The sequence below is a fragment of the Pinus tabuliformis genome, chromosome X (assembly GCF_031772625.1).
Source record: "Pinus tabuliformis cultivar Carrire ecotype Pingquan chromosome X, CPIR1, whole genome shotgun sequence".
Taxonomy (NCBI): domain Eukaryota; kingdom Viridiplantae; phylum Streptophyta; class Pinopsida; order Pinales; family Pinaceae; genus Pinus; species Pinus tabuliformis.
This window is the reverse complement of record NC_142308.1, coordinates 1,592,686,448-1,592,710,368: the sequence shown is the minus strand read 5'-3', so window position 1 is coordinate 1,592,710,368 and position 23,921 is coordinate 1,592,686,448. Positions and strand designations below refer to the sequence as shown.

At 39.0% G+C, this 23,921-nt stretch overlaps 1 protein-coding gene across 8 annotated transcripts in view; it reads left to right on the top strand.

Annotated features, from left to right (window-relative positions):
- Positions 1-22,817, top strand: part of LOC149146112 (GDSL esterase/lipase At1g28640-like) — a 71,904-nt gene extending 49,087 nt beyond the window's left edge. For 3 of the 8 annotated variants that reach the window (XM_089453389.1, XM_089453383.1, XM_089453384.1), the window contains one exon: positions 18,040-18,186. In XM_089453389.1, coding sequence (XP_089309515.1) covers positions 18,040-18,109 — 70 coding nt within the window. In that variant the 3' untranslated portion in view covers positions 18,110-18,186. Of the gene's footprint in view, positions 1-18,039; positions 18,187-21,583; positions 22,132-22,580 lie in introns of those variants that run through there. The other 5 variants (XM_089453387.1, XM_089453386.1, XM_089453388.1 and 2 more) reach the window with 5 other exon arrangements.
- The last annotated feature ends 1,104 nt before the right edge of the window (positions 22,818-23,921 follow it).

Here is a 23,921-nt window from a genome sequence, read left to right as displayed (position 1 = left end):
TTTGATTGAGCTTAAACACTGGGGGAAACATTTGCTCATGACTTATGTTTATTTTTTAACGAGCTTAAACTATGTGCTAAAATTGCTCGATTGAACGGTCATTTCTTGACTTTACCATAAATAGCTTTGTTCTTTCAAAGATTATACTGCATTTTCAATTGCTTCATCGAACTAGTTAGAAATGAACAATATATGTTTGAAAAATGAGTTAGAACACTAATACTTTACTCGAATTACGTAAAAAGTAAATTAAAAGTGCTTTTACCTCTCATTTTACCATTTCATTTGAACTTTGGTTTGTTGGAGCTTTGGAGGTGCTTTTCCCCCTTGATTTTCATCAGCTGATTCCAGGAGATTCTGTGGACGATTCTCGGTGCCGTCTGGATCAGGTAGGAGCTAAACTTGAGCTCTTTCATTTCATGCTTTCCATTTTGCATTCTGAGCTTGATTCCTGGTTTTTCTGAGCCTCTGGGGTTTGAAAAACTCGCCCTGGCTTCAGCGCACCCCTTGTGTATCGAAAGGTGCGTTGGATGTTGGCCTGTCTACTGGCCATCTGACATGCAACGCACCCAGAGCACTATTGTAGGTGCGATGGGCGCAAGGAAGGAAATTTATGCACAGTTTTTGATGGAAATTTTGCCTGTTTCTCACCAAAATCAGGATCTAACTCTTCTCTTGTTTGTTTTCAGAGATTTTTGGAGCAAGATGACTATTACATGGCGAGAACATGAGCATGAAGAAGAGGACATGCTTGCTTTACATGATCCGGTTACAGTAAACGCACTGCGAAACTGTGGCTTGCTGAAGTTTTTCCGCATTTCTAGCATGAGACAACAAATCAACTTGCTACAATATTTACTCGATGCTTGGGATCCTACCAGCCAGGTGTTCCAGATTAGGGGCAAATCCATCCCCTTGACTGTAGTGGACATCTATTTCTTGACTGGCTTATCGAGGTGGGGTGCTCCCATCTCTTTATCAGGTTCGGCCCGAGGAGGTGAATCTGTGAGAGATTATGTTCGCCGGTATTGCAGAGAGGGATCTCAGCTGAGTAAAGATGGCAAGATCATCATCTGTGATGTCACTGACAGGTCCCTCAGGACTATTCTGTTCAATTTTGGTAGGATGGCTGGTGGTGCGGCTCTTCATGTAGCCAACCGATCTTATATGCAGTATGCCTTGGAATGTCTCCAACCGAAAGTGTTCAATTGGTGCGACACGGTACTTCTTGTTATGAAAGAACAGTTGACCGAGGTGAAGAGCGAGAGGTTGAAGAACTTAGGGTATGGTTCTATTTTGACCGCCTTTGCCTTGGAAAGGATACCACTGATGCAGCCGTAGTATATTGCACTCGATTTACCTTCACCAACTAAACCACGTATGCAGAGATGGGTCGAACATATGTCTAGGCATGCTGGTCAGTCTCAGATTTCCTTTTCTGATACCTTCTTCGGGTGGTTCGATCGTCAGGAGATGGTTTATTCTGAGTATCCATATGCTGGTATGGACTTCTGGGGTGACACAGATTTAGTACTGCTGGCTGGCGAACAATGGGGTGCTATTGGCAAATTCTTTGACCATATTCCTGTTTATCGTTTTTCTTTTATAATGTCCTTGTGCTTTATTCTATCAAGACTAATCAAAACTCATGTGTTCATGCAGATGTCGGTCCCGTTCGACCAGTAGTACGCCTGAGAGTGCCAGCTACCGCCCCAGCAGGAGAGGCTGTTGGAAGGGCTATTCTTCGCGACCTCGATGTGTCCGAGACTCTCGCAAAATTACAAGACCAGGTCGAGGGCCTCACTCTCGGTATTCCAGATGTGAGGACTGACGAGCTGCCTTTGAGGTTGCAGCGGCATACTACTGGTGTGCCGAGACGATGGACTCGGCTCTTACGCATGATCGCACAGGCTGTGACTTGCTATCACGAGCATCATTAGACTAGGGTGCCCCCTGGCATTTTGAGTTTTGGGTCATTTGACCAATTTTTTCTTGGTTACAGAACATTATGTTGTAAACCATAAACAGTTATATATATATTTTTGATTTTCGAAGTTTTGTTTTGGTTAAGTTACATGATCCAAATGCAAATATTGATGGTATGCTTCTTTTTATAAATGTTGCAAATGTCTATCTAACACATAATTTGCCAATGAGTCAGTTAATGTGTTTAAGGTTCTGGAAATATGCTGATATTGAATAAAATCAAATCGCCTTTCCAAAATCTTAACCCTTAGGAACATGCGATAAATAGCTGGATTTCGGACAGAGTAGATACTAGTGAGTTGTAGTATGACGAGTTGTGAGTCTAGCCTGACAATCAGTTGGCGTATACCATGTGTGGTTGCATCAGAGAGAAGTTCTATCAACGTGCTATATTCAGCGATGTTATTCGTTGATCGACCAATACATACCCCTCTGAAACTTACTAACTCGCCGCTTGGATCAAAAATGGCCCAGGCCGCGGAAGATAGGTTCCGCGAACTACGACTTGCTCCGTCGGCATATCCAACACATGACTCCAATAGGTTTGACATCTGCAATAAATGTAAAAAGTGGATTACTTGACCAAAACAAACACTTTAGCGAAAACAAAAACATAACAAAAGCATATAGGTTACTATACTGAATCACGCATAGTAACGCTTGAGGTACAACCCGTTACGAGGTTGTGCCAGTGGAATCCCATCATAATCCATTAACTCGTAGGCTCCTTTTGCTAACACTCGCTTAACAATATAGGGGCCCATCCATAAAGACTTGAATTTACCTGCCCCCAATTTATTGGATTCTTGGTCATAAAGCAAGACCAAGTCACCTTCTGAGAAGACACGGGGTTTGACATTCTTGTCGAACTGCGCCTTGACTCGTTTCTTATGGGCTTCGTTAGCCAAAGCGGCATCACGACGGGTTTCATCCAATTGGATTAGTTCCAAGAAATGAGCCTCCTCTTCTGAAGTCCCGGGGAGAAGGTCAATTGCGAGTTTGAGGGATGAGATTTCACACTGGATTGGTAAGACTGCTTCCAGGCCATATACCAGTTGGAAAGGTGTAAACCCGGTTGCATTCCTTACCGATGTTCGGTAAGCCCACAAGGTTGAGTACAGGATTAGGTGCCAACTTCTTTTGTGAACTCCAATCATCCTTTGCAGCATGCGCTTCAGGACTTTGTTGATTGCTTCAACTTGTCCATTGGCTTGCGGGTAATATGGAGTAGAGTTGTCATGAGACAACCCTAATTTGGTAGCTAATTCGACCATCATGTGATTGCGAAAATGCGATCCATGATCTGTGACTATAGCTTGTGGGACGCCGAATCTGGCAACTACATGATTGAAAAAGAAGAGGGCAGCTGTTTCACCAGTATTATCTAATGTAGGCATCGCCTCGGCCCATTTGGTAAAATAGTCAACTGCGACTATGATATACCCATGCCCCCCGGTTGAGGTGGCGTTACATTTCATGAAATCGATGCCCCATTTGGCGAATGGCCTGATATCAACTATTGGCTGCAGAGGTGCGGGTGGTCTTCTGGTTTTGCTATCGAAAATTTGACAAGCATGGCAACTTCTGACTGCGGTTATGCAATCTTTGAACATTGTTGGCCAGAAGTATCCTGCTCGTAAAAATTTTTGCGCTGTAGCATAACCGGATTGATGCTCCCCACACGTGCCTGAATGGCAATCATTCAGGACTTTTTCGGCCTCCTCATGGGTGAGGCACCTTCTCAGAACTGTGTTGATACCACGATGGTAAAGTGTATCACTGACGATCATGTAGTCTTTTGCTTGGTATTGAATACGTTTTTGTTCAGAGCGAGAGGTATTTGGCCTATATTTTTGGGTTTGGAGATAAATTATTATATCCCCATACCACATATTGCTTGAAGATATCAGAAACAAATTTTCGTCCATGATTGTTTCTTCGGATGTTTCATCGTTGGAGGACGATGGGAGATCGCATAATAATTCTGCGAATACTAAAGCTTTCTTTGACTTGGATTTTACAAATTCCAGATCAAACTCTTGTAGAATTGCTATCCATTTTGAATATTTTCCCCCCAGCAACTGTCGCGACAATATATAAGTCATGGGGTTGCAATCTGATAGAATGGTAGTTTTTCGAAAGAGGACGTAGTGTCGAAATCTCTGTATCGCTTGAACAGCTGCGAGCGCTAGATTTTCAACATAAGAATATTTGCTTTCTGTATCATTTAAGTTCTTACTTAAATAATATATAGGATGTTCAATTCCGTTGTCTTCTTGAACTAAAACCATTGCGATGGTTGTATCTGCTGCAGCCAGATACAGGTTAAAGTCTTTTTGATAATCAGGAGCGTACATTAATGATGCTTTCATTAGGGATTCTTTTAAAGCATCAAAGGAAGCTTGCGCAACCTGATCCCAGACAAAGGGTACTTCCTTTTTCAAAAGACGCGACCTTTAGCAAGTTCGGCGTAATTCGGAATGAACCTCCTCAGAAAGTTTGTTTTCCCTTGGAGTTTCTGAATCTAAAGCAAATTCGAAGGTGGAGGCAAATTTATGATTGCCTGAACCTTACATGGGTCGAGACGAATCCTGTCTTTCGAGACTACAAAGCCAAGTAAACGACCAGAACTTACATAAAATACACATTTGTGTGGATTGAGTCGTATCTTGTAGTGTCGGCAACGTAGAAATATCGCTCTTAAATACTGCGGATGATCAGTCCGCTTTCGCGAATGAGCCGGAAGGTCGTCGAGGTATGGTTGAACGATGTTTTTGATGTCATGGAAGGCATAATTCATTGCCCTCTGAAATGTTTCCCCCGCGTTATTTAAACCAAAGGGTAATTTTTGATATGCGAATGTGCCCCACGGACAAATAAATGCAGTCTTTGATTGGTCCTGTGGGCGGATATTTATTTGATTATACCCGGAGAATCCATCCATAAATGAAAAGATTTCACATCCGGCGCATTCATCAATTATCTGGTCGATGAAGGGTGTAGGGTAGTTGTCTTTTGGACAAGCTTGATTTACATCCCTATAATCGACACACACTCTAATTGTTCCTTGTTTTTCATAACAGGGACAATATTCGATACCCAATCGGTTAGAGGAACTGAGTAAATGAAACCAGCAAGGAGAAGTTTTTCTACTTCTGCCTTGATGGCAACGGCTTTCTTGGGGTGCACCTGTCGTAGCCGTTGTCGTACTGGTTTGACATCTGGATACATCTTGATTTCGTGTTCAACGATACTCGAGTCAATGCCTGGCATTTCATTATATGACCAAGCAAAGACATCTCTGAATTCGCGAAAAAAGAGCGTTATATATTTCCAGTTCTGAAGGAGAACAACATTTGCCAACATAAATATTCTCTACAACATCTGCTTTCGTTGAGATATTTATGGCGATAGTCTCTTCAATGTTGGACAAGTTTCACTTGGAATCTACCGTGTTTACAGTATTTGATAGAAAATAAAAAACTGAAGGATGGCAAAGGTCTTCAGGAATATTTTCTTCACAATCTGGAAGAGGGGAACGATGGTGGTAATCTTCCCATGGTGCCCCTTCAATTATCATTGATTGAACAATTCCTTCGTCGGTGACATGCACTCGTGACCAAGGATCTGAAGGGGTGCCATATTCCTTAGACCTATCTATCCAAACGCTTGATGAGCGTTGATTTGGGTTTGCCTCCCATGCTAGGAACATTGATTGCTACAATATTTCTGTTGGGCTTGGAGGCAAAACCTACGCATGATCCATGTCGATATCGTTTTCTGAGATCTTTTTAGAAGATATCATATTGCAGGTTCCTACCGACGCTACTTCCACCAAATTGATTGGAGGTGGAAGGGCGAAAGTTCCCATTAATATAGGATCTTTTAGTAGGCCTACTCCGATATTTTGAAGCGAATGGGGGCTTCCATGGATCATTGGAATGCTTCCCGTAACTTGAGAACCATTGGGGAGGAAGTTTTGTTGATCGACGATTGTAATCCCTCCTTGAAAGGGAAATGCAATCTTCCTAAAATAGGTTGACACAACAGCAGCCATAGCATATATCCATGGTCTTCCCAGTAGGATGTTGTAATCGAGATTTCCGTCGATTACCTCAACATCTATTTCTACTATTTTCCCTCCTAGTTCAACCTTCAAGTTACTTAGAATACCATATGGGGTATATGTTCGTCCGTCAAATGCTTTTAATGTCGTCGAAGATCGCGACAAGGTTGGATATCCTAAAGTTTTCCAGCAACTCACCAACATAATACATGTAGATGCCCCTTCATCAATAATTGTTCGATGAACAGTTTTGTTGAGAGCTTTCACTTGAACGAGGAAAGCTAGTTGAGCTGGTAACTGTGGATCATATCCTTCATGATCAAAGGATACAAGATTGGAATCCTTTGGGTCTATCCCACCGAGGGCTGATAATAAAGCTTGCTTTTGGGATGGGCAATTTTGTAGTACCTCAAGAGTCGACATAGCGGATGGCGATTGGGCCAAATCTTCCACTATATTATAATGCTGTGCTGCTTTAGCACGAGGATTAAATGTCAACTTGTGTACTACTCCCTTTGGCGGTTTTATTGTCAGTTCAGGAATGATGGGCGGCGCAACTTCTGTTGAAGTTGTTTTCGAACTACTAGGTTGATCTTTATCCTTGTTGTTCGACAGCTGTGGATTCCCATAATCTTTTTTCCTTGTCGATATCAAAGCATCATTTTTCTGTTTATAAACCGACAACATCAACACTTGAGACGGGGAAGCATTTCCACCGTCAACCAGATTTGTTCCTGGATTTGGAAATGGATCAGTCAATACTGCCGAGGTTTTTGAATTCTTGAAGAATTTTTTAAGCTCAGCTCTGTGTGGACAATCTGTGGTCCACTGATCCTCATCGCATATAAAGCATGTATTTCTTGGTTTCCTATTTCCAAGAGGGTTTGCAGAAGATTTTTCAGGTGATGATTCTTCCTGTTTCTTCTTCTTCCCTTTGCCTTTCTTCTTGCCCCCTGGTTGCTTGGTTTCTTTGCCTTTATCTGTCGATAAAGCATTTACTTCCGAGGCAAGAAGTTCCTCTTTTGCATTTTGACCGGAAATCTTACGGGCCTTTTTAGATGTAGCCTTTGTCAATTTCGTGTCTGTTGTGCCAATTACGCCATCGGTGGCATGAGAGTCATTGTTTGATTTAGGAGGAGGAGGGACTGAAAATTCCGTTCTAGGAGTGTCAGGTATTTTATCGTAGAGTGTGCCAGACTGAGTGTAAATCAAGTCCAAATATTGTGCATGAGCGATAACCTGCTCTTCGGTGACGACTCCCCCTTTTGCCATATCTTCTGTGATGGAAGGCAATAATGACTTAATAAACCATTCAGCTAAAAGCTGATCGGGAACATACGTTTTCACCATTCTATGAAGACGTCGCCACTCATGTATATGATCAGATATGTGAGTGGCTGTTGTTTGTTTGAAATTGGTAAGAAGTTCCGTTCCCGTTTCATACCTTATCGGTAACTAAAAATGGGTTAAAAAGGTTGTGGCTAGGGTACTGAAGTTGTCAAATGAAGCTCTAGGCAATTCGATATACCGTTTTGCTGCCGGACCAGTTAACGTCCTCTGAAAAAGGCGAAGCCTAATCGAATCATCGTTTAGGGTGTTTGATGAACACCACAGATGAAAGGTCATCACATGATTCGATGGATCTTCACCCAGATTTCCATTAAATTTAGGAATATCTGATGGAAGTTTATGTGGAATCGCTGGCCACCAAGGGGCGTAAGTGATTGGATCGTTTGTTAACCAATTTAAATCAATTAACTCTAAAGTCGCCACGAAGGGTAACTGTTGATTCAGGTTAGGTGAAGCATACCCAGGATAAGATGGGATTGCCTGAGCAGTTGGTCTTTGCATACCAGCATAATGCATTTGATGCTGGTAACTTTGGTAAGGTTGGTGGGCATGACCATTGTAGAATGGTTGATTTTGACTATTTTGAATATACGGTTGCCCACTATTTGCAAACATTTGTTGCTCAGAACCTTGGTATACTTGTTGGAACTGCGGTTGTTCGTATTGCACTAGCCATGGTTGTGAAGCCATGTGCTATTGCCTGATACTAACCGTTTGACCAAGATGAGGAGTAATTGTACCCGTTTGGACCTGAGTCATTCCACCAGTCGACGATTGTGGTTGAGTTGCAGGGTCAAGAGGCTGTTGCATTACAACCTGAGAAACCTGAGGTTGGCATACAACAGAAAACGCTTGAACTTGCGACACCGTCAAAATAGCTGGCGTAGTTGGTATACTTGACATAGGTAAACATTGTTGCATCGAATATATAACTCTTGGTGGTTGAGGTAGTATCGGTACCCAACCGCTTGACGCAATTCCAGCATAACCCGAATTTTGCTGTGAACTCCCGTATGACTGTCCTCCCGGAGGGGACAATGAAAGGGTATACTGCCCCCCATACGGCAGTAATCCGGTACTTAAGGGAATGGTTTGCCCTTGAGGACCGGACTGCCCAAATTGACCTCCAAATGGATCAATTTGTTGAGACTCAACATAAGAGTTCCCGGATATTATTCTGGATGAACAAACAGGAACGAACCATATCGTCGAAATAGCCCCTGATTGGGCTCCTTCTAGCGATTGAGAGCTAGTTGGGACAGATGGTATACTGGTGAACATTGTCAGAGTGATAGCAGGAAGTTCTGCTGTTGCTGTGTCAGATGACACAGTCCTAGATGTTGATGATTGTTCAGACATTTCTAGTCTATCCAAAAGATTACCTAGCGATTCTACAGGAGCTTCCGCTGGCGGAAGACTAATTTATGATGAAGAAGGATACAGAGTGATCCCAACTCCAAATTGCGATGGATTACTAGATGGAGTATCCTCCAAAATCTCTTCTATAGCAATTAGACCAGGTGGAAGGGGTAGACCGTCAGGTCCGTAGAATATTTCTTGTGCCGAAGAAGTTATGGAATCTGCAGCGACAGATGTTTGGGGAACAACACTCTCCGAACCGGTTGTAGATGGAACTGGTTCAGTGATACAAGTGTTTACCCTCAGACTAGGATCAGTACTACTGTCCTTCTGTGGTTGCTGAACTTCTTCTGTAAAGGCAGGGATACCAAAAATGTTTGGAGTAACCGGAGTCTCTGATGTTGTTGGAACACTTGTTCTAACTTTACCAAGAGATTTGGAACCGGTTAAACGAGTTCGCTTTGTCCGTAATAGCTTCGATTCCGGAGACAAAGACGGTTGACTCGTAAGCCTCCACGAACGACGGGGTTTCAATTGACTTTCTTCCACAATTTCGGATTACTCGATCAACTAAAAATAAAGGGGAAGTATGTTTCCGAATTAGATGAATTTTAGATGCTTTGATACAACTTGTTTTTTCAATTTTTAAGAGTTGAGAAAAAACAAAAGATGACTCTAGTCGCCTTCGATTTTTAATGAGCCTGAAGTGACAAGTGCTCAGATGGACCTTTTCCGTTAAGGAGTCTGAAAAGGAACGAAAGGGACTGCTCTGGAAATCTAGGTAGAGGGATTACCAAACCAATCGCAAAACTATAGAATACTTTTTATGGTACGGCAGTCAATCTTCCCGAATGCTGTGTTTAGTGCATTGCGATCGATAGGGCGGCAGACATGGCTTCCTATGGATAAAGGATTAAGCTTATTGTGGTCTCCCAAAATATACTCGACGGTACATGGGAGCACAAGTCCGTACTGGCACTTATCGTCTCAAAGTGGAGGAATCACCCAACCATCAGTGAGAACAACAGTTACCAGGCTTTACGACGCCGGAATATGTCTCTAGCATAGACTTCTAGATGTTGCGCATTAGGTTCCAAAACGTTGTTAGATTCATTAAATTTATTTTATAGTTGATCTTGCTTAAGAAATTTGCCTTTCAGGTTCACCACGAGATGTATATACACAATTCCTAAAATGCAATCTAAGATGATAAATAGTCTTTTTATCTTCTTTGTGCAATGAAAATCTTAGCTACTAAGGAAAGAGAGACAGTATTCTTTCACAAAGAGCAAAGAGCACACACTAAATGCACTGTCCTAAATCAAACCAATCAAACGGTCTAAATGCAAATGCACATGCATGTATTTGTTTTCGGATTTCTTAGTATGTGAATGGTAAAAAGAAAGCTAATGCACAAATCTGAATTACTTTTCAAGCGACAATTACTAACAAGTTTCTTTTCGAAATCAAAAATGGAGACAATCACAACACTTTACGATTTGGAAATGAATACTTGCTTTTGACACTAGAAAAACTACAAATTCAGACCAAATAAAATAGTAATAGGGTAATCGACTATTAGTAGCAACTAAACTCTTTCCTATGACTGAAAACGACACTTGCGACACTTTCAAATCAAAGGACGACAGTACAATTATGTTACTTTTGCAAAGGAGAACTGAAAATGACTCAAAAAATACACAAAAACATTTACAGTTCTTTGCACATTGGAGGTGGAATAACAACAAGGAAAAGGGGTTTCAAACAGAGATATACTGATTACAGGCAACAAAATTCATGAATAGAACTGAAAAGAATGAATCACAGAAACCAAAACTGAACAATGCCTAGTCTGATCAGCGCACCTGTAACACAGGGAATTTGAAATGCAGCGCACCTACTACACTCGGGAAGTGCACTGAATTTCAGATTCACAGAACAGTACCTGCGCTGGACTAGAGACGAGACTTTGCTTGGGTTCCGGGTCACAGTTTGCAGTTCAGTTCATGGGTTTTGGCCTAGCAAATGGTAATCAGTAATGCAACAATCAGGGGTAGATCTAAGGAGGTTCTAAGAGCTACCACAAGGGCAATCAGAGAGTTTGTGAATCAGTTGTTTAAGTCATAAACAAATCCCGGAGATTGACTGAAGTGGCATTTATCTACTTTGCATTTTCATAGCAAATGCAGTTTGAAAGCTACCTGGCTCGACTTCAGGTTCTGTCTGTAAGTTTATGAAATAAACAACAAGGAAGATAAACAAACAACCTAATTTGTCCCCAGTGGAGTCACCATGTTGTTACAGGGAAAAGTGTCTACATAGAACTGCTTATTCCACTAAGGTGTGGTAGCTACCTTAGAAACAAACAAAGTAAAGCTACTTTCGCTTTTCCTTTATGAAATATAAATGAGAGAAGAACAAAGAAGACCAACCTCTGTCTTGCGCTAATCTCCTAGTTCGATTCCTCTCTCTCGTGATAGTCTTTCGCTACTTGCTTCCTTGTACGCCTAGCTTCACAGAGTACCTGTAGGATCACAGTATCATAAAACTATATAAGGACATGGATCTATAATCATAAACAATCTAGGATCAGATGCAAATTGACCATACAAATGCATAAAACATAAATGACACAAGAGTATGGAGGAAAACTTGAATAGCTTTTATTGATAAACAAGAAAGAGCCAAGGGAGTTAAAACCAGTTGTTCTGACCCAGCATCATCCTCTCAGCAAGTAAGCCCTTCTTCACCTCATACAAAGCTTAGATCACCCAACACTCTGATGTTGTCTCAAGAAACCAACAGCAATTCTTTACAATATGAAAAATTCCAGCCTCTTGGATCTCTGGTGTGAGGGATCCATATATAGATATCTGTAAGGGAGATGAGTCAACTTGTGATTTGATTAGTGTCTTCCCTCTGATAGTTCTTGCTTCCACTTGGAGATTGATGATCTCTTACTCATCCTTGGTCAAATTCAGAGAGGCAAGTGTCACAGGAGAAGTTTCTGGAAGATTCCATGCCTCTCCACCTCGCGGAATGACATTGCCATTTGTCACTTCTCGCCCATCGCACCCCATAGAAGGGATTTTTGAAATGCAACGCACCCACACAGTGTATTTAGGTGAGATGCAACGCACTTTGCCTATGGAGCAACTGAAATGATCCTGTTCTGACCAGTTCTGAGCAGTTTTTCATGGAGAACTTATGGGAGAAGTTGTAATCAGTTGACCTTGTTCCTTTAGGGGTTAGAAAAACACTTTTAGGGACTTAGTAGCCCTTGGTTTATGGACATTTCATGCTTGGGGTTGCAATGCCCAAAAATGTCTATAACAATATGTAGTAGCCAACCAAGGTCTTCCCAGGATGAGAGGATACCCAGTGAGCTTTGCCTTTGGCTGAAGAACCAGAAATCAGCAGGGTACTCCCAAGAGTCAATAGAGACCATTACATCCTCCACAATCCCCTTAGGGGTCACGGTGGAGTGGTCTGCTAACTGCAGTACTATTGTGGTCTTCCTCAGGGAACCCTGAAGGTTGAGCTTGAGCATAGTGTCCCTGGTCATCACATTAATGGCAGCCCCTAGATCAATAAGGGTATGGGGGATTACGGTGCCATTGATGTGGACATCGACTACAAGAATCCTAGGGTATAGATATTTCGGATAGATTACCTGCTCCAACATCAGGTCGGACAGTTGTCCTATGACATTGATAGTTGGAGCATCTCTCTTGCATCTGCCTGGGTTCCTGAAGCACTTCTCCTTGATCAACTTGTTGTAGATAGGTACATCTTTTATGGCTTGGAGAAGTGGTATCTTTACACATAACTATTTTAGTTCTCCCAGAAGTTCAGTTTCTTCTAGGGTCGGTTGAGTGGTTCCAGTTAGTCTCTCAGGAAAGGGTGGAATGAATTTTGGTTCACTTTCTTGTTTTTCTTCCTCATCCTCCTTAGGAGGAGGTTGGCTATCTGGGAAAACCTTCCCAGATCGTAAGTTAATCTCCTGAATCTCCACAACATAGGTCGGGCATGATATTTCTCCACTATATACTTGTTGGGTCTATCTGTTGTTAGGGTTCGGGTTCAGGTTTGGTTGAGCAGGTATTTGGGGTTGTCTTGGTGGAGCAAGAGGTAATGGTTGTGGTTGAGCAGGTGGTGGAGGCAAAAGAGCGGGAGGAGAGTTATACTAGGGCCTCCACCCTTGATGAGGTGCATTCCACTGAGGTTGTGGCTGAGCATAAGAGTGAAACGAATGAGCAACTTGTGGAGCTTGGTATTGAGGAGGATATGACCAAGGAGGGGGTGTGGACCAGGAAGGATGAGCAGGGGGACCCCAAGAAGGCATGGAAGTGGCTTGATTGGGGTTGTAATAGTTCTGGGATGTCCCTTGCATTCCCTGCTGGTAAGGTCTAGGTTCACGTGGCCTCCTTTGGTTCATGAAATAGAGTGGTTCAGTGGCTACTTCGGTCCCCTGATATGCAGCTTTAATTCCAGGGAAGGAAGGGCACTGATTCGTAGGATGGTCTTCTTCACAGACTAAACATACTTCTATAGAGTGCAATGGACATTCGTTTCTAGGATGCTTTCTAGTGCACCTGGGACAAAATATGGCCAAATCCCTCTCAGCTTTCTCTTGTTTCCTTTGGATATACAAGGTATCCATTTGCATGGCAAGAGTCTACCTCATCTCACTTTTGAAATCTTCCAGTTGATTCTCAAGTTCGTTTTTAAGGGATGAACTGGATAAGGGTGTATTGGCTAAAGGTTGACTTCTCCTACCTCTCTTTCTGGCTGCCTTAGAATGGTTTCTAAACATAGTCTTTATGTCATCATAAGGCAGTTGGCCGATGTCTCCCCCAGCTAGCAAATGGAGGGTATCTAGAAGGTCTTCAGGGACTCCTCTAAGTAGAATCAACTTCAGAGATTCGGGGTCAAGTGTGCACCTGACCTTTTTATAACTGAGTTGAAACCTTTCTTCATAGTCTTCTAAAGATTCATCACTTCCCATGGTCATTCGGAAGATTTCTTCCTTGGTATCCTTTGACCTACAGTAGTCTCGATATTTGTTGTTAAAGTCTTGCTGCATTTGAGCCCAAGTTGTGATACTGTTTCCAGGTAACCCCATGAACTAGCACAATGCTACATCCTTGAGGGTAGAAGGAAACAGTTTCAACTTCTGCTCGTCTTCTGCATAGTCATAGGTCCGACAGAGAACAACAAACTCAAATAAGAAGGTATTAGGGTCTTCGGTAGTCAATCCATGGAAGTGAGGTAAGGTTGAAGGACTTATGATTTTCATCTTTGTGTCCCCATTGGTCTCTCAGATAGGAAAGGCACCTTCTATTCTTTCCCCATTTCTTCTAACGTTTCTTTTTTCAGCCATCGTCTTAGGAGGAATGGTTTCTTGCTCTTATTCTGTTATAGGATCTTTGTATATCTCTGGAGGTTCACCTATAGGTTCTTCTGGATCACTGCCACCAAAGAAGAGAGAAGGGTGACTTAGTGACGTGGTGGGGGTGTTGGGTAGGAATTTTTCTGAATTGTCTCTGTTCCTACGAGGCATGAATGGAAATCTCTTTTTGGGTGATTTTTTTTTCTTGTACCTGCAAAACTAAAATTGATTGAACAACAAATTGCAACTAGCTGAAATGAACTTGCTGAAATGAAATTGCAGAATTGAAATGAAAGCAAGGAAATGTCTAATCTACTTTGCTGGAATGGAAATTGCAAAATTGAAATGAAAGCAGGAAATGCCTAATCTACGCTTGCTGAAATGAAATTGTAGAATTGAAATGAAAGCAGGAAATGCCTAATCTACGCTTGTTGAAATGAAATTGCAGAATTAAAATGAAAGAAGGAAATGTCTAATCTACTTTTGTAGAAAGGAAATTGCAAAATTGAAATTGTAGAATTGAAATGAAACAACTACTCTACTCTTGCTAAAATAAACTACTTAGCAGAATGTTGCAGTAGAAAATAGAAGAAAAACAGTAATCACAAAATACTCTGACACTTCCTCAGCAATGACGCCAAAAAGATGGTGAGCTCCAGTATTGCAGCAATAACGCTGCAACTCTTGGGCCTCCCTACTTTACTTTTATCAACCCGGTAGTTCGTAACAAACTTGGAAGCGATGGTGCTGTATGCACAAGTACTAGCTCTTACTGCAGGCTGTCACTTGATCAGCTGGCACAAGTTCGCTAGGAGCTTAAGCCAACTTCTATGAGTTCTCAGAAGAAGCTTTAGCTGTGATGAAAGGAAACTAACTCTACAGGGGCTATTCTACTTGCAGAAAGAGAAGGAAAACTGAAATGGAACACAAACCCTAACAAACCCTAACAAACCCTAGTTGTGCAAGAAAGAGATGGAAACTACTGAAATGGGTACCATTGACTACTGAAAAGGTAAATTGCATTTATTCAAGCTACTTCTAAAGAGAAATGAGAAGAAATAATCTTTTTTGTACTTTTGAGTATTTTTGTGTGGAATTATTATGCTTATGATTTGACTGGTTGTGACTGTGCAGAGGTTTGGTGGCAAAGGAAGATGGAGTTGGCTTTTGTAGATGGTGAAGAAGGTGTGGAGGGGTCCTAAGGAGTCCCTAGCACCCTTCTTGAGACTTCCATTGCGATCAAACTTTGAAAAATCACTATTAGGAAATTATATAGGAGGTTGCAGGGGATCTACAAGAGATTCTGTAAGAGGATCTACAGGAGGAGGCCAAAAGTGGTTTTTCGAGGTTTGAAGGTGGAAAAATGATGGGAAAGGGAAATGAAGGTTTGATGAAGGTGTTGAGGGGTCTATACCTTGTCAAAGAAGATCAGGGACGAAGGAGATGGTTGGATTTGTTCAAATGGTAAGAAAGCAGCTCTATGGAAAAACAACGCAGAAATTAGGGCAGATTGGCGAAATGTGGCGAATGAGTGGGGAAATATTGAGAGATGAACTGGTACAGGCTGTGTTATGGAGGAATGATAAGCTGGAATGTTCTACAAGAGAGCTACACACTTATTCCTCAAAACTGACCGAAGCAAGAACCGAAAAACAGAGTTTTGTCTATTTTAACCTAAATTCTAACCTAAAACCAGAAAAATGCCAAACAATACTTTATGAACAAAAACTTGTGCAAGAAAACCATGGTAAATGAACATGAAATGATCTAAGCATGTGAATCCAAACTAATATCAACTTCTCCAACTCGAAATATCACACTAGCAGTTGCATTGGAGGAGCAAAAACTGTGTTTTTGGTGGCAGCAGTAGTGCCTTGACCTCAAATCATGGTCCCAAGGAGGGAGAAAGAAGATCAAGACCTACTGGTGGCCTTTTTGGATCTTTTTCTGTTATTGCAGCAACTTACTTAAACAACTTGAAGCAAAAACAACTATTCTAACCATAAAAAGCAACCTAATTTAACACAACAAGATTAACCTAAACAAAAGAAATTATCTTATGAATGTAAGCAAAAGCATATAAATATACAAAGGAGGTACTGGGCACTTGGGTTAGGCCCTAACCCAAGAGCTTCAACCCTCTAGGAAAGATCAGTGCTGGTTCAAGACTTGATTCATCTTCATTGATTAAAAAAAATAGCAGTTACATCACAAAACTGTCCTCAAAAAGAACTTGAAAATGAGCTGAGTACAAGGTTGCACAACAGTGCGAAAATATACTATGAAATGGATAACCTACTGAGGCTTGAATCCTTTTTATCTATACAAGTGGGGACTCTCAACAATCCTCCTAAACTTAAGGAACTCGGCTGTCTAGAACTGAAGATAATAGCAGCCCTACTTGACTTGCTCGACTGCCCCTTGGAGTCATCAATGTGGGCCTTTGTACTCCGAGTTGTTGATGGAGAATTCGAGGAGGGGGTCATTAATGAAGGAGACACCCCTCCTAGAAGTCCTCATCCCTGTTTCCTCGAATTTGGCTGTCATTTTGCTCATCAATTCGTGGTCCTTGTCCAAAATTGTCCAAAAAATCTGCAATAAACACTCATTAGACTACATGGCAAAGTGACCATCCCCATTCACTCTATTGACATAAATATATTCAAAAACATGCACAAAACTATTGAGAATGGTGGATTAAATGAAAATAATAGGCAGAATGAGCCCATATAGTTACCCATTTCTGGGGCTCATCAATATGGAGGAGCATAAGGCCAAGAAGGAGGTGTAGACTAGGATGGATGAGTGAAAGAGTATTAAGGTTGTAAAGGTTCATTCTGATTTGGATTATAATAAGAGTAGTGGGAACCTTGCATGTCTTTTGATATGGCTGAGATCTTGAGGTATTTCACTGCCTTATACATTAGATTTTTGCTTTATGGCAAGACTGTCTTATACATTAGACTTTCGCATTATGGCAAGACTGGAGTTCAGTACTATTTTGATAAAAATATCAGGTCTATGTGTTTGATAGAAATATCAAGCCTTTGACTCAGATGCTCTGGTATTTTTGTCTTTGTTGGGAATGATTATTTTTTTGTCTCTCTTGTTTTTTTTTTGCAATTTCACACACAAAAACCAAATTTCACACACATAAGCTAAATTGCATGTTAGGCGTGATTAATTTGTTCTCTATTGACTAAGATGCTATGGTTTTTTGTCTAAAATTTCACACACATAAGCTAAATTGCACACATTTTTTTTCATATGGTAAATTAATTGAAGATTTGGAAGATTAAAAATAACAGAAAAAAAAATAAAGGAAAAAAATTGAAGTTCAAACTATAAATTAATGGAAGATTTAAAAAAATAGAAAGAAAATACTTGAATTATTCAAATCTGATTACAATCTGCACAATATCTGATGGAGTGAATCCAGTTGCAGATGAATGAATGAAAGTTTATGAAGCAATTGTGAGGTGGTTTTATAGATTTTTGTCGCCGAATTTTATTGGAAGGGATGATTGACATGGATTGTTTTTCCCAAATTCAAATGTGTGTTGTGGATTGATTTGGATGTCATCGAATGCCTGATAAACTCTTATGGTTTATCCTTGTGCTTTCCTTTGTGTTTTCTTGTGTTTAATTCCTGAATCTTGTGTGTTGGTGTCATTTATTGCTTTGAGAAGGTTGCATTGATGAACATATATGCAGTTATCACTGACACATACATTCTCTATTCTTGTGCAAGTAGCAATGAACTTTGGTCATAGCTACTCCAGTTTATATTTATTGGGGTTGTGCTGATGTGATATGTGTCATGTTGGATAGTAGGGGATGCAAGTGGAAGTTTAGCTTGTTAATTTTGTCTTGTTTTCTAAATCAGATTTGGAGGCACTTGGGACAAGATGTCTTGTCAAATTGTGATACTAAAGGCTAGTGTTGGACAATTGTAAGCCCAATCAATATATGGGCCCATTTTAGACATATTTGAATAACCTATATAAATTAATAGTATCTATTTATGTTTTAATTATGAAAGTGTTTTGTCATGTTTTGATGGTTGTGTGAGACTAGTACTATAACAACTACTAGTCCTTACACAACAATAGAAGTCTCTCCCCTAATATAAGTTCGTTCCTTTTATAAGTAGAGAGACTTGTTTTATTTTAAAACAAATATAATATAATGGAGAAAGGGCCCATTCCACGTGGAGCCTGGGCTCCTCCCTCCCCTCCAACTTCACAAGTCCCAGGGTCTTCTCCCTTCACCTTGTATAAACCCCCCCCCCATATGTTAATATATGAAAACTTATATGGCCCCCATGTTATTTTTAATGCCATTCCTTTTTTGTTGTTTATTTAAATAACTTTTTTTTAGATTTATTTAAGTTTAATTAATTTTAATTTATAATTTTATAATTTTATTTTATTTTTTATTAAAATTATTAAAATTAATGAAATCAATTAAAGAAATAGAGTTTTAATAATAAAATGTTCATACATGTATTTTCCAGCGAATTATGAGTTTTGACACTCTAATTTTGGAAGACTCTATCTTGAGTTCTACTTAGCCAAATGAGGCCTGGGATGACTCGTTAGAAAGCTAAAACAATGGAGAATTATTTGGGAGTGATTGTATGGCTATATTTGGTCATTAATTATGTCTATAGTTTATCAGGAAATGAAGCTCAGAATTTTCACCCAAAAATAAATTTCTAATTGGTTTTGGAAAATTTGGTTGGCAAAAACTTTTGTTGTTGTTGCAAATTCATTTGAAGACTACCTCCTTGGGCCAAAGAGATAATTATAGGGATTAATTACATTTAGTTTGAGAATTTGTTTTTCCAAATTTTTGTATTTTGAATTTAATGTGAAAAATAATTTGTTTTATAGGAATTTTAATTGGTTTTGAGAGGAGATCCATTGGAGACAATGAAGCTAAGGAATTTGGAGCAATTTCATCACACCAGCAAAGGAGAAGAATAGGATTTGAATCTCCAAAATAGAGGGATCTAAAACTTCTTCCAACAACTTTCCATTTTTATAATTCTGTTTGTAAATTAGAAATTGCAATTTGGAGAATGGGAAAAGGTTTCCAAATCTAGGAACTATAGGGATTATTCTCTGTAAAAAGAGGGATTTTTATAGTATTGGAGAAGGAAGAATTTTGTACAGGATTAGACATTCTTTGGACTAGTTGTAAGGAAATTTACATAGACATATTTCAGCTCAAAAAATTCCATGCTATCATGAAATTGTTTTGAGAAATCTTGTACTCAAAGGACTTGAATCGGATCTTCGACTTTTGTACACTTTTGTCAGAAATAGAGGTTGATTGATGGCCCACATTTAATTGATGTTTGATGCAATTTTGATCTAGATAAGTTTGTGGTTTTTGGGTTCTAAACTACTGTGAATTTTTAATCACATAATTATTTAATCAATGGAAATCTCTCTTTTCTTGTTGGATCTTATTGCTATCAAATTGAATAATGAATCCAAATTGATTTTCTTGTCATTACTATTAACTATTTAGCAGATCGATTTTCAAGTATGTTTTTGTTTTAAACCTTGATTGTTTTATGAGAACTATTTCTTTAATGAAATCATGTCATCGATTTTGGATTCTTTTCATTTTAATTTGCAGGTATGTGCACAACGATCTAATGACTATTCATAAGATAGTTGACTGTATATATTAATTTGAATGAGCACTAGGTCTTGGAAATATTTTCTTGGCTTACTAACTTCATCTTTATTCTAAATTCATAGTTGGTCCAAACTTAATTACAATGCTCTCGGCTGGGATTAGATCTACATCTTCCTAATCGGGATATGCTTAGGATTTCTTTCCTTTTACTAACATTTCAAAGTTAATTTGCATTTAGATTTTAACATTGCATTCTTCGAAGTCCTCTTACCCAGGGGAAAATTTTAGTGTGCCTTGGTTGAACCATTAATTTGGCTAAAGGGTTGTTTTCTTGCTCGTGCACAACAAGGGAGTAATTTCAATATCTCTCTTCTTGTTTGGTATCTAATAGAAATATCACAAGTCAGTGAGGAGAGATAGTGGGTAACTGGACCCAATAGAACTAGTTGGAGCCATCATTTAAACAGATAAGTGTCTGATTTAGGACTTTGACCAGATGGTCTTCTCAAATGTTGACGATGTCATTTTTGGCCATCAACATATCCCTATCGAGTTTTCTTAGGTTGTAGCTAGTGCATAATCTTCGTGTATTTGATCTTCAACCTATTTATGTTTAATTGTGTCTTTACATTTCATAAGTGTGTTTTCTTGCTTTAAAAAGTGTCATCTCTATTGGGTTTTAGATGGTTCCTCTTATGGGAACCCTTGGTGCTTATCTTAGGGCTACTCCACTTATTTTTTTTTGATCCCAATTTGGGTAGCACATTGTGTTCTGTAGGGGAGGAAACTGATCCAATTGTGAGATTCATTGTTGGGATTTATCACAGTTTGGTTTGGTTATGGGGGCTTCAGACTCCTATGTCTTTGAGTTGTCCTAAATTGGGTTATTTGCTTGAATATGGCCCTTTGTTGTGGTGCTGGGGGGATGATTTGATGGTTATGTGGTCAGAGGAGAAAGGGTTTATCATTTGTTCATCCTCTTATTTTGTTGGTCATAGTATGTGTACTTGTTTAATCTGCTCCCTTATTTCTGTCATCATGCCTCCTCATCAGAGAATGATGAGTAGGAGGGGTGGTATGGGTAAGGTTAGCTTCAAGCGAACTCAACCTTTTGCATTTTATTTTTTTTGGAACATTTTTTTTTTTTATGAAGTTCCCCTTGAAGTGAGGAGAGAAATTCTTCTTTTGGAGGCAAAAGACACTAAGGAATGCCCCTACCATTTTGATTCAGAAATTCAGGTGACAGGCTCATATATGAAAAGGGTCCCAGACTTCGGTAGATTTCATAATAAGAGACTACATTTCTTGTAATCTCTCTCTTTGCATCCAAAAATGGATACATTAGTTTGTTTAATATTCAAATACAAATAGGTTGAAAGTTATAATGTTTTTTCTGAACTGGAGGATATTAAGTGGGTGTTGAGAAATCAATAGTTCTATCTTGATAATGTTGATTATATACTGGCTATGGTGGAAAGTTTTCTCGTGTTAGATTTTTCCTCTGGCAATCTCACTAATGCTCCTGGTTATCCCAATGATCAGATTGACCCACCTATTGATAGCATTCAGGACCTCACTATCATTTCATCCGATCAAGATTAATTTTTGAGGCCAAATGTTTTTCGTCGCTATTTTTCCATTCTTATTAAAATGTTGTCAATGGGTTTTCTTGGCTCTCAATTTGGAGCTTGATAGGTATACAGTGGTTTTTCTACTCGCACTAGATATTGATGTTTTGATTATGTAACTTAGTCATGCTAGTAGTCATTTCTTTTCAGGTGGACTCTCTTGTTTGATTGTTATGGCGCCAATATGTTGGTACTCCTTGGTCTCTTTTTAGAGCTTCCTACACTACCTCTAGGCAAGGTCTCTCTCTTGTTTGGTTGCTCAAATCATGGATCTCATCGGTGGCTTTTCCTATTTATGGTATGGAGGTGCTTCTTGTCAAGAGGGTGTGGCCAGTATTGCACCCTCTCTCTTTTGTGGGCTTAACAGATAATTTGACAGTTGTGTTTTATGCATGTCAGATGATTAGTTTTTGGCTCTTTTTTGTTCTCTGGCACGTTGTTTATTTCCTCCTTATTGTGTATATTTCCTTCTTTACGCCTTTGGGTCCACAATAAGTTGGTAGGGTGGTTGGTCGGTTTTGAAGACAATGGTTGATATGACTCGCTTTGCAGAGGCTAACTCTATTTTTGTGTCTATATTTGTCTTTGTCAAAGGAGTTTTTTGTTGTAGTAGTGTATCCATTGCCTCTGGGCTGTCAAGGATAGTGGTCTAGTCATTTGGGCTTTGTAATCTTGTCTTTCTTGGTCTAAAAGTGATATTTTTTATGTTGGAGAATATTTTGGCAAAAGTCGGAAAATGTAGATGTATCTTTTTCTATTAATAGAAATATATTTACAACTTAAAAAAAATGTTTCAAATTAAGAAACAAAATTCAAAAGTATTTCTTCATTAAAATTTGTGCATCACCAAGGTTACTAACTACTGAAGTTAGATCATGCACTCAGTTAGAATTTGTTATTCCTAAAATTGAAAAATACATCAAAAATTTATTGTGAGAAACCTTATTGAGTTTACCCATAGAGTAGCACATGTTCACTCATCAAAATCTATGTGATGAGTTATTTGATCAATTAGCAAAGTATAATTAGGATCATCGTTAAGCGAGAACTCCCAATTCGCATAAGATGTGATGGTTGAGATACGTAGTTTTGTGCATGGTTGCCTTTTAATATATTCTTATACTAATTTTTCCTTATAAAAACGTAGGCCAACTAGAAAGAAAGGATCTTTGGCTCTCTCTCGGATGAATGATCGAAGAACCGTAACAGAGAATTGCATCAGAGTTAATTAAGAAACTCTCTTTTTAGAGTTTATGGACATTTTGCTGAAGATTTCTATGTGAATCAATTCTAAATTGTGGATTATTATTTGATGTCTTACATGTTTAGAATGATTTTCATTCTATCAATTTTTCTTGTGTGATCGATTAAATTACCGTTTTGTTAAATCTTAGTGAACGGTTACATGTGCTTTATCAAATTTCTTGTTTCTCATAATCTTTATTTTGTTGTTTAATACATTATGCATTGTGGAACTATTTTCATAATCGGTTTGGATCATATGACAAAAGTTTATGCTATGTTCTTATAGGTTTTCCCTTTTCTACAATAGAATAGTTTGTAGTTTATAATATCCATCCTATAGTAATGTGTCTTGGTTGAATTGTTTCTTTGATAAATAAAGTTACATGATTGTTTTCATTTATTGTTTTTATTGTTATGTTTCATAAACTTATTTTGAAGTTAAACTTTTTTGTTTGGGTTAAATAGTTATTGCATTTAATATATTGTAAGAAATATTTTGAAAACAGAAAAAAAGAAAAGATATTTACAAACTAATTCATAAATCCCATTGAATAGATGCCAAGCCATAACTTAGAGAATTATTCCATCACATATAGTGTAAAATTTAATTGGGACACTTTTTTGGATTTAATTACTAATATTGAGTCATGGAAATCTATTTTCCACAACACATTGGTGCCCATATTTCTATGGTTGACCAAGTTTGACTATGGTTGTGTTACATTGCGATGTTCATGTTGATTTACTTACATTGAATTGCTATGTTCCTTAATGATAGTATTACATTTCATTACTATATTCATTACCGATAGTGTTACATTGCAACATCTGTAAAAGGGTTTGTCCCATTTAGACATTCCAAAAGGGTATGTTTGATTGTGATGTTTCCAATGGTTATGTTGCATTATGATTTTCTCTTCTTTTACTAATGTCAAATTGTACATTCCTCAATGGTTATGTCACATTATGATGTTCAAAAAGGGTTACATTACTTTAAGAATCTCCTTAAGGGTTATATTGCAACATGAAGATAATGTACAATGGTTAAGATAAATGGTGTATTAGTATAGTTGTTAATTCATACTTGTCTTGTGTGCTAGTATTTAGTCACATATTTGTTACAATAATGGTTATTCATGTTAAGTAGATAATGTCTCTACATGAGTAGCCTTTTGGAGTTGTTTTAGGATGTTAATGGATGATAACTATATTAACTCCAAATTTAGTATGTGGTTGAGATTTC